This window comes from Pristiophorus japonicus, unplaced genomic scaffold (genome assembly GCF_044704955.1).
Source record: "Pristiophorus japonicus isolate sPriJap1 unplaced genomic scaffold, sPriJap1.hap1 HAP1_SCAFFOLD_2466, whole genome shotgun sequence".
Taxonomy (NCBI): domain Eukaryota; kingdom Metazoa; phylum Chordata; class Chondrichthyes; family Pristiophoridae; genus Pristiophorus; species Pristiophorus japonicus.
The window spans coordinates 11,011-22,777 of NW_027252195.1; the positions used below are offsets into that span (position 1 = coordinate 11,011).

Consider the following 11,767-nt stretch of genomic DNA (forward strand, 5'->3'; position numbering starts at 1 on the left):
TGTGGGTGATGGTGGCGGGGGAAGAGGCTCTATTCAGAATCAATATGGGTATCCTTTGTGCCGTATCCAGTCAGCAACCTTAGTCTCCAGAGATGTAACTACTGACTTTTGGCACCTTGTGTCAAGTATTAAGGATGTCAAAATCAAATGCAGCACATGCAATATAAAGAAAGAGCTTGCACTTGTATAACGTCTTTCACAACCTCAGGACGTTCCAAAGCGCTTCACAGCTAATGCAGTACTTTTGAAGTGTAATCACTGACATAATAAGAACATAAGAAATAGGAACAGGAGTAGGCCATACGGCCCCTCGAGCCTGCTCCACCATTCAGTAAAACCAAGGCTTATTCAATAGGACACACGGCAGCCAATTTGTACACAGCAAGGTCCCACAAACAGCAATGCGATAATAACCAGATAATCTGTTTTACTGATGTTGGATAAATCTCTGGAGTGGAACTTGAATCCACAGCTTTCTGAATCAGAGGCGAGAGCCACAGCTGACTTCTATGCAGAGTAAAATTCTATCTACTGCTCTACCCTAGTTGTGTTGCTTAATTCTGATCTCAAATGAGCACTCTCTACTGCAGCAGTATGAAATTTATTAATTCACACATTAGCCACCCTTATAAGATCGCTGAATGAAATTGTGAATCTGTGCCAATTTGTAAGTAGTTTTACTTCCATGTACTAATACCCACTATGAACTGGGGTGAAACTGCCTGAACTAACTTTGCACATGATTCTTACAACTAGCAGAATGAGGAGTATTATATTCCATTGGTCTGAACTAGACTCAAACCCAAGGTGAAAAAGCAGTGTAATAATCTATAGAGATTGGGGGGAAAGAGAGATTTGGGAGGTGGGGGGGGGAAGAAAGGTTGGGGAGGGGAAGGAAAGAGAGAGAGAGAGAGAGAGAGAGGGAGAGAGAGTGGGGGAGAGAGAGAGAATGGTTGGGAGAGTAGCAGAGAGAGACTGGGAGGAGGCAGAGAGAGATAGGAAAATCAGAGAGGAGGTCAGGAATTCGGTTTGGGGGCAGTGGGGGTAAAGATCATGGACAGCACAGTGGGTACGGGGGAAGAACGTGATCCAGATCTAAAGGGGGAGGGGGGGTGGAGAGTGCTAAGTATTCCAGATGGTAAGACAGTCCACGTTCTGCCAAGCCAACCCCCTTTACACCCGCACCACATTCGCCCTCTCCTCCCCCTCCACCTGATTGGGCATGAAGTGAAATCAATAAATCTGTTAACAATCCATGACCCACATACAATGCCCCATCTATGGTGGTGGTGGTGGTGGGGGGGAGGGGGGTTGGATAAGGTCAGGAACCTTTTGGGGAGATGGTCATGAATCCGTGAGGATGGGGAACTTGGGCAGGGGGAGGTCAGAAACTTGGGCCGGAGGGGGAGGGGGCGGGCATGGGGGAAAGCTCAAGCATGGGCGGGGGGGGGAGAACGTCAGCCCCCATCCCACATTTCTGACCTCCCCCCCCGCCCCCCGCACCGGGGTGGGGGAGTGGACAGGTCAGAAACGTGGGCTGGGGGCAGAAAGGTCAGGCACTTGGGCAGTGGAGGATGGGGGCAGGAACTTGTTTGAGGTGGGTGGGGGGGTGGGAGAGGGTCTTAACCCGCGAGAGTGAGCACCGTCTGTTCCAAGTGAGCTCTGTTCTGTCTAGAGTCAGCAGTCAGAATGGCTCGAATTATACTTTGCGGACTGACTGATTACGTAGGCTGGGCGGTTCTAATTACACATTCTAGAGAAACTACTTGGTGTGTCTTATCCCGCAAGGGGCCAATCAGCAATCAGTCATGTGATCAAGGGGACCCAATCAAAGCTTTCGGTGTTAGAAATAAATGCATCCTTTTTGTAGCAGAAGAAATAGGTTTCACCACGTTCGTCTACTGGACACATTTCTCAGTGATAAAGTGGTGCCTGTTTTCTACAGTTGCATTATTCAACTGCACAGTGGCGAGATGGTACAAATTTCTCTGTGACACACCAAATGGTTTTACAGTCAGGTAACTGTTACAATTATAGAAACAGGCCTGACCACATCCGACTGCGGCACGTATTTCTCATATAATTGCCGTATGCTTTCTTTCAGTTTCTTTGGCTCCTGAATAAATGCCACACAGTTGTACACATCAGTCTTAAACCGTTTGATGACAGATTCCACAGTTCGCACCTGAAAATGAGAGAATGGGGAACTATTAAAAATTAACAGGAGACACAAAAATAGAAAAGAGAGAGGAATTTTAAAAAATTCAAATCAAATCTATTTGGAACATTTAATTTTCTCGAGAATAATTGCAATTTTTGAGTGTGATGCCAGTCCCCATTCTCATTCTGTTTTATGTTTACATGTATCTTTGCTGTGTAGACATGTATCGAGTAGGACAGATCTTGGTCTGTGGCGTGGAATGACAGAGAGCAGTAGACTTATATCTATTAACCTCCCTCTCTGTACATATCTTCCCTTATTACTTGATATACCTTTACAAACCATTACACTCCTTGAAAAATAAGTGTATCAAAATATATATCCAAGCACTAGAAGGTTTAGTAGTCTAGTTTGTAAAGAATTTTGAAAACTGTTGAGGTTCTAATGATATTCTATAGAGCAAAAGTAACAAGTGGAAGGATATTTGGCAAAATAGAGCATAGGATACTTGCAACAGTTGTCTTTATTGAGTCTGAAATACCTGAATTTCTGAATCAATTATTTACTTTTAGGAAATCCTAAATTGCTTTACAGTCGATCAAGTAATTTTTGAAGTGCAGTTACTGTTATAATGTAGAAACACAGCAGCCAATTTGTGCACAGCAATTTTTTAGATGTTGGTTTAGGGGCTGAATGGCCTTTGCCTGTTCCTATGATGGTGATGCCATTAGTACTGAGTCTCCTTAGGTTATTTTTCCTTAGACCTATCGCTTGCTCAACCTCGAAGTAAATCAATGATTCAGACACTCAGGGGCCGAAATTAACTTCTGCAAGAAAGCTGGCGCACCTACCCGTTTTTGGAAGTATTTTCCCGCCGGGATTGTTAAGGTAGCCTCTCCGTTGATTTTCAGCACTTAGGTTTTTTTTGACGTTGGACCGGAAGTCGGTCATAGTGGGGGCGGCAGATCGACTGAAAGGCTGGCTGAGGGACTGAATTTGGGTCGGGATCGGGACTCCGCTGTTGTCAATCAGCAGTGGGATAGTGGTGACATCACAGCGCGTGTGCATCACCATGCTCTCCCCCTCCGTTAAAGGGGAGAGATTCATTCAGTCATTTTAAATCTTCGGCCACTGGGCCACCAGGGAGAGTTTCAGCCGGGCCAGCAGCCTGGCACCCAAGAGCGGGCGCCAGGCTATCCGTTGGCGGCCCGGCCGAACCTGTGGGCACTATCTTGCCAGCTGATCAGGAAGTCGTCTGGCAAAAATAAATACATGCCAGCCACGGCAGTGGGCCCTATCCTTGAAAGGCCGCCGTGCTGCTGGGCCGCCAACACTCCAGATAAGGTGCACCGACAGAAAAAGCTGTCGGGGGCACCGCGCGGCGGGGCATCGATTTTTTGAGCTAAATTTCGCTCTGTGTTTTTTTCAGGTGAGGGAAAGTGGCCGTGCGCATTCTGATATCGCACTTGTGGCGGACATCAGCATCGGGGCCGAATCGCGGGTCCAGTCTGAAAAATTCACGACCTGAATTTGAGTCGGGTCGGCCAGTTGACCACAAAGCGGCGGTCACGGGATTCCGACACAAGGCGGCCGCAAACGGACAGTAACAGGTCTTTCTGAGACCCTGAATTTCGGCCCCTCATACTTCAGGCTCAATAAAGATAGCTGGTACAAGCAATTAATGCTCCACTTTATCAAATATCCTTTTATTTGATATTCTATAAAGTAAAAACCACAGTCATAAAATCAGCAGCTTATTTTTCCTAATTTGAAACTATTGCAATGCCATTTGTAGCCTATGTAAATCTTGCATGCAATTGGAGAACAGAGTACCAAAATGCATTGTAATGCCTGTGGAAAATTCATTTTGATGTTATATTTAACAACAAAAATATGCAATGTTGATGCAATAAAAGCTTTTAGAATTTATTCCAGTTGACCTACAAAGAAGGAAGCAGAGAGTGCATGTGTCTTTTTGTGTCAGCATGGATATGAATACATGGTTAAATATATGCACATGTTCTAACCTTCTCCATCTCTTTACGCATCTCTGCTTCTGTTGACTTTAGTTTTTGTTTGAGCTCTCCAATATTAAGTTCCAACTGAGCATTATGTTTATGAAACAGTTCCAACTCATTTTCCATCTGTTGAGAGATTAGAGAGAAAAATATGTTTAGAAACCCTATACAACTATAAGTTTCAGTGGTCAATTTGATTCCGTAAATGTGCTATTTCTCACATTCCTGACAACAGAAGCCATTTTGTGATTTTTATCTACCTTGTATCCTTTCATCTTAACAATTTTTATTATGTTCCACATGGTGGACCGATGATCACAGAGGTGTGATTTTTATTTATTTAGGAGGTGTTTGGAGTGTGGTACTTGGATTCTGTTGTATTCCCCTATGGAGCTACTTCTGGCTACTTTGGGAGTTGGGGATGTTTGTAAGTTTATCCTTATTAGGAATTTTTACAAATCAGACAAATCCTAATTGAGTGTACAGGATCAGAGCTTGCCTCTGAGACATGTTTCTGCTGAGGATGCTTTTGAAGCAGGAGTTCACAAAAGCAGCTTGGAGCGATTTAGAGTTTGATTTTCGCTCTATGGAGAGAATGGAGACACAATAGAGAGTGTCTGGACTCACAGAGAGTTGTCAACCTATGGAACAAGTGGTCTGCTTGTGCAGTGAATGCTGAAAAGGTTCAAAGCGAGTTGGACAAGTTCCTAACTGGCCAACATCACGGAGTATCAAAGGTAGGAGCTGTATTGGAGTGAATGTGTTTCCCATTCACTGTGATCTCCTGGAACTTGTTTGATTACCTATGGAGGTTGGAGAGGCATTTCCTTAAATTGGCTAAGGCTATGCCTTTGGGCAGTTGATAAGTTGCACAAACTTGGCTTTTTTCCTTTGAGTTTAGAAGGTTGAGGGGTGATATAATTGAGGTGTTTAAAAGGATAACAAGATTCAATCGGGTAGATACAGAGAAGCTATTTCTTTTGGCAAGGGGAGTCTAGAACAAGGGGGCACAATCTTAAAATGTTTAAAACTGAGATCGATAGATCTTTTATTAACAGTATCAAGGGATATGGACCAATGGCAGGTAAATGAAGATGAAATACACATCAGCCATGATCTAATTGAATAGCAGAATGGCCTACTCATGTTCCTATGTCTAGACTCCTTCAGAGGCAGCAGGTCTACCTTATCAACCTTACAGCAGCAGCCTTCATGTTTAATGAATTAAACAAGCCAACCTGATAAATAAACCTTGATGTCAAGTGTGCATACCATAATTAAATGCAGCAAAAACTATTTCTCCTCTGCAATGGACTGTGAAAGCATGCTTGCACAAGTTAGAATATACATATTAATACACAATGAGGTGCACTTTTATTGATGAACAATGGCGAAGTAAGAATGAGCTTATCAGGCATGGTCATTAAGCACATGGTTCATGCTTTTTTCCCCAGAATTAACTTTGTTAATCATATTCCAATGTTGGAAAGAAGCCACAAGAATAATTATAATTTGTTTACAGGCATCAACTTACCTCAATAGTACCATTCTTGCCTCTAGATCAGACGATTGTGGATTCAAGCCCCACTCCTAAACCTGAGCACATAACCTAAGCTGATACTTTAGTGCAATGCTGAAAGAGTGCTGCATCGTCCAAACTGCTGCCCGTCCGATGAAATAGTAAACTGAGATGCTGTCAGGTGAATGTTAAAAAAATCCTATGGTAGGATTAGAAGAGCAGGGAGTTCTCTCATTCCTCCCTCAATCAACACCACCAAAAACAGATTAGTTAATCATTATCTCTTGCCATTTTGGGACCTATACTTGTACAAGTTGGCTGCTGTCTTATGGCTACATCACACCAACAGTAATTAATTGACTGTGAAGTGCTTTGGAACATACTAAGGGCATGATAAGGAATAATATAAATGCAAGTTATTTCAATCCTTTTCCCCATTTGTTCCCTGAAGACTTACTTGCTGTATCTGCTCTTTCATTTCTTTTATATCATTTTCTCGTGGTTCAATCTGTTTTTTCAGTTCTTTAATTTTGTAATCCAGAACAAATTTAAACTTCTCTAGTTCTTGGTTCTTCTTCTTGAGATCATAGATGCGCTTTTCCTGTACATGATCAGAACGTTGGATTAATTTTACAATTGTAACAGATTATAGTGGTCATATCTTTATAACGTAGATGAGGATAACTACTTTCAAGTGTTTTCAAATAACTTCTGTCCTCTTATTAGTTTTGTCTTTCTATACTTCAATTATGCAGACAGTAACATACTTGAATAAAATTTGCATTAGACATGTGGTATGTACTATGTTTAGGATTATGCTGGTTTACTATAATTTGTGTGTCAGCTGTGTCTCAGTGGGTAGCACACTCGCCTCTGTGCCAGAAGGTTGTGGGTTCGAGTCCCACTGCAGGGACTTAAGTACATAAATCTAGGCTGACACTCCATTGCAGTGATGAGTGAGTGCTGCACTGTTGGAGATGCCATTTTTGGGAAGAGACATTAAACCGAGGCCCCGTTTGCTCTCTCAGGTGGATGTAAAATATCCTATGGCACTATTTTGAAGAAATGCAGGGGAGATATCCTCGGTGTCCTGACCAATATTCATCCCTCAATCAACATAACAAAAACAGTTTATATGGTCATTATCACATTGCTGTTTATGGGAGCTTGCTTTGCGTAAATTGGCTGCTGCGTTTCCCACATTACAACAGTGACTACACTCCAAAAGTACTTCACTGGCTGTAAAGCGATTTGAGACGTCCGGTTGTCGTGAAAGGCGCTATGTAAATGTAGATCTTTCTTTATTTAATAGTCTGTTTGCTGTTTGCAGTGATATATGCTAATTATATCATAGAATCATAGAGATTTATGGTACAGAAGGAGGCCATTCGGCCCATCGTGTCTATGCCGGTCGAAAAAGGGCTATCCAGCCTAATCCCACTTTCCAGCTCTTAGTCCGTAGCCTTGTAGATTACGGCATTTCAACTGCATATCCAAGCACTTTTTAAATGCGATCAGGGTTTCTGCCTCTACCACTCTTTCAAGCAGTGATTTCCAGATCCCCACCACCATTTGGGTGAAAATAGTTCTCCTCAACTCCCCTCTAATTCTTCTACCAATTACTTTAAAATTTTGTCCCCTGGTTATTGACCTTTTTGCTAAAGGAAATAGGTCCTCCTTATCTACTCTATCTTGGCCCCTCATAATTTTATAAAATTCAATTAAGTCTTCCTTCAGCCTTCTCTGTAAAGAAAACAACCCCAGCCTATCCAATCTTTCCTCAAAGCTAAAATTTTCCAGTCCTGGCAACTTCCTTGTAAATCTCGTACATCTTTCCTGTAATGTGGTGACCAGAACTGTACACAGTACTTTAGCTGTGGCCTAACTAGTGTTTTATACAGTTCAAGCATAATCTCCCTGCTATTATAGTCTATGCCTCGGCTAACAAAGGAAAGTATCCCGTATGCCTTCTTAACCACCTTATCTATCTGTCCTGCTGCCTTCAGGGATCTGTGTACGTGCACTACAAGGTCCCTCTGTTCCTCTAAACTTCTCAGTCTCCTACCATTTATTCTGTATTCCCTTGCCTTGTTAGCCCTCCCTCAGGCATGCCAGGCTAGCTGTGAGGCGCTGGCTGTATAGGGCTCTCTTAGCTGGGTCCTTAAGTGCTCTAGCATTGACTTTTTTGCGGCACTGCTTCTGCTGTCCCCTCCGCTTTGGGGCTATGTTGATGTCGATGATGGATCGGATTTCCTCAATCAAAGATCTCCTGAACAGAGACTCTGCCTTTGACTTGAGTGTTCTCGATTCCATCTCGCAGCATGCTACCCATCACCACCTCAGTAAGACCCCAACACTGCATGAGGTAGAAAAAGCCATGACAACTTAAAAACAACAAGGCTATGGGTGCGGATAGAATCCCTACTGAGGCATTGAGAGGCACTGCAGGCGCGAATACACGACCTCATCTCTCTCATCTGGAGGGAGGAGAGCATGCTGGGGGATCCCAGAGATGCAGTAATCGTGACCATCTTTAAAAAAGGGGACAAGTCCGACTGCGGCAACTACAGAGGAATCTCCCTGCTATCAGCCACTGGCTCCCTGCTATCAGCCACTGGGAAAGTTGTCGCTAGAGGCCTCCTCAACCGTCTTCTTCCCATGGCCGAGGAACTCCTCCAGGAGTCACAGTGCGGATTTCGTACCCTACGGGGCACAACGGACATGATTTTTGCAGCGCGACAGCTACAGGAAAAATGCAGGGAACAGCGCCAGCCCTTATACATGGCCTTCTTCGACCTTACAAAGGCCTTTAACACTGTCAACCGCGAGGGTTTATGGAGTGTCCTCCTCCGTTTCGGATGCCCCCAAAAGTTTGTCACCATCCTCCGCCTGCTCCACGATGACATGCAGGCCGTGATCCTTACCAATGGATCCATCACTGACCCAATCCACATCTGGACCGGGGTCAAACAGGGCTGCATCATCACCCCAACCCTCTTCACAATCTTTCTCGCTGCCATGCTCCCCCTCACAGTCAACAAATTCCCCGCTGGAGTGGAACTAAATTACAGAACCAGTGGGAACCTGTTCAACCTGCGTCGTCGTCAGGCCAGGTGCAAGACCACCCCAACCTCTGTCATCGAGCTACAGTACGCGGATGACACCTGCATCTGCGCACATTCAGAGGCTGAACTCCAGGACATAGTCGACGTATTTACTGAGGCGTATGAAAGCATGGGCCTTACACTAAACATCCATAAGACAAAGATCCTCCACCTACCTGTCCTCGATGCACAGCACTGCCCCCCAGTCAACAAGATCCATGGCGCGGCCCTCAGCAATGTGAACCACTTCCTTATATATATCAGTAATTAACTTTTAGCATTGTTGTTGCCAATTTAAGTGTATCTAAGGGTTAAGTCATGGTAGGAGAGCTCGGACACGTGTTATGCTCCTCCTGTACTATGTGAGAAGTCAGGAACACTTCCGGTGTCCCTGGCGACTACGTGTGCAGGAAGTGAGTCCGCCTCCAGCTCCTGACGGACCGCGTTGTGGAGCTGGAGCTGCGGGTGGATTCACTCTGGAGCATCCACGATGCTGAGAATGACGCGAATAGCACGTTTAGTGAGTTGGTCTTACCACAGGTAAAGGGTCCACAGCCAGATAGGGAATGGAAGACCAACAGGAAGAGCAGAGCAGAGAATGTAGTGCAGGGGTCCCCTGCGATCATCCCCCTGCAAAACAGATACACCGCTTTAGGTACTGTTGAGGGGGATGATTCATCAGGGGAGAGCAGCAGCAGCCAAGTTCATGGCACCATGGCTGGCTCTGCTGCACAGGAGGGCAGGAACAAGAGTGGGAGAGCGATAATGATAGGGGATTCAATTGTAAGGGAAATAGATAGGCGTTTCTGGGGCCGCAACCGAGACTCCAGGAAGGTATGTTGCCTCCCTGGTGCAAGGGTCAAGGATGTCTTGGAGCGGGTGCAGGACATTCTGAAAAGGGAGGGTGAACAGCCAGTTGTCGTGATGCATATAGGTACCAACGATATAGGTAAAAAATGGGATGAGGTCTTACGAGATGAATTTAGGGAGCTAGGAGTTAAATTAAAAAGTAGGACCTCAAAAGTAGTAATCTCAGGATTGCTACCAGTGCCACGTGCTAGTGAGAGTAGGAATCGCAGGATAGCTCAGATGAATACATGGCTTGAGAAATGGTGCAGAAGGGAGGGATTCAAATTCCTGAGACATTGGAACCGGTTCTGGGGGAGGTGGGACCAGTACAAACCGGACGGTCTGCACCTGGGCAGGATCGGAACCAATGTCCGAGGGGGAGTGTTTGCTAGTGCTGTTGGGGAGGAGTTAAACTAATATGGCAGGGGGATGGGAACCTATGCAGGGAGACAGCGGGAAATAGAAGGGGGGGCAGAAGCAAAAGATAGAAAGGAGAATAGTAAAAGTGGAGGGCAGAGAAACCCAAGGCAAAAAGCAAAAAGGGTTACATTACAGCAAGATTCAAAAGGGGCAAAGTGTGTTAAAAAGACAAGCCTTAAAGCTCTGTGCCTCAATGCGAGGAATATTCGGAATAAGGTGGATGAATTAACTGCGCAGGTAGCAGTTAACGGATACAATGTGATTGGCATCACGGAGACATGGCTCTAGGGTGACCAAGGCTTGGAACTCAACATCCAAGGGTATTCAGCATTTAGGAAGGATAGACAGAAAGGAAAAGGAGGCGGCATGGCGTTGCTGGTTCAAGAGGAAATCAATGCAATTTTAAGAAAGAACAACAGCCTGGGTGATGTGGAATTGGTATGGGTGGAGCTGCGGAATTCCAAAGGGCAGAAAACGCTAGTGGGAGTTGTGTATAGACCACCAAATAGTAGTAGTGAGGTTGGGGACTGCATCAAACAAGAAATAAGGGTTGTGTGCAATAAAGGTACAGCAGTAATCATGGGCGACTTTAATCTACAAATAGATTGGGCTAACCGAACTGGTAGCAATGTGGTGGAGGATGATTTCCTGGAGTGTATTAGGGATGGTTTTCTATGATTTCCTGGAGTGTATTAGGGATGGTTTTCTAGACCAATACGTCGAGGAACCAACCAGGGAGCTGGCCATCCTAGACTGGGTGATGTGTAATGAGAAGGGACTAATTAGCAATCTTGTTGTGCGAGGCCCTTTGGGGAAAAGAGTCCGTAATATGGGAGAATTCCTTATTAAGACGGAGAGTGACAAAGTTAATTCGGAAACTAGGGTCCTGAACTTAAGGAAAGGTAACTTGGACGGTATGAGGTGTGAATTGGCTAGAATAGACTGGCAAAGGATACTTAAAGGGTTGACGGTTGATAAGCAACCAGCAGGAAGAGCAGTGCAAGGAAGGTAGTGCAGGGGTCCCCTGCGGTCATCCCCCTGCAAAACAGATACACCGCTTTGAGTACTGTTGAGGGGGATGACTCATCAGGGGAGGGCAGCAGCAGCCAAGTTCATGGCACCATGGCTGGCTCGGCTGCACAGGAGGGCAGGAAAAAGAGTGGGAGAGCGATAGTGATAGGGGATTCGATTATAAGGGGAATAGATAGGCGTTTCTGCGGCCGCAACCGAGACTCCAGGATGGTATGTTGCTTCTCTGGTGCAAGGGTCAAGGATGTCTCGGAGCGGGTGCAGGACATTCTGAAAAGGGAGGGTGAACAGCCAGTTGTCGTGGTGCACATTGATACCAACGATATAGGTAAAAAATGGGATGAGGTCTACGAGACGAATTTAAGGAGCTAGGAGCTAAATTAAAACGTAGGACCTCAAAAGTAGTAATCTCAAGATTGCTACCAGTGCCACGTGCTAGTCAGAGTAGGAATCGCAGGATAGCTCAGATGAATACGTGGCTTGAGCAGTGGTGCAGCAGGGAGGGATTCAAATTCCTGGGGAATTGGAACCGGTTCTGGGGGAGGTGGGACCAGTACAAACCGGACGGTCTGCACCGAGGCAGGACCGGAACCAATGTCCGAGGGGGAGTGTTTGCTAGTGCTGTTGGGGAGGAGTTAACTAATATGGCAGGGGGATGGGAACCAAT

General features: G+C 45.3%; 1 protein-coding gene across 1 annotated transcript; it reads right to left on the minus strand.

Moving 5' to 3' along the window:
- Positions 1-1,981: 1,981 nt before the first annotated feature.
- On the minus strand, positions 1,982-6,299 carry ccdc160 (coiled-coil domain containing 160; the record flags this gene model as incomplete). Its single annotated transcript, XM_070871369.1, has 3 exons — positions 1,982-2,185; positions 4,189-4,305; positions 6,156-6,299. Coding segments are annotated over 3 exons (432 nt in total), but the record flags the coding sequence as incomplete, so codon positions are not given.
- Positions 6,300-11,767: the final 5,468 nt, after the last annotated feature.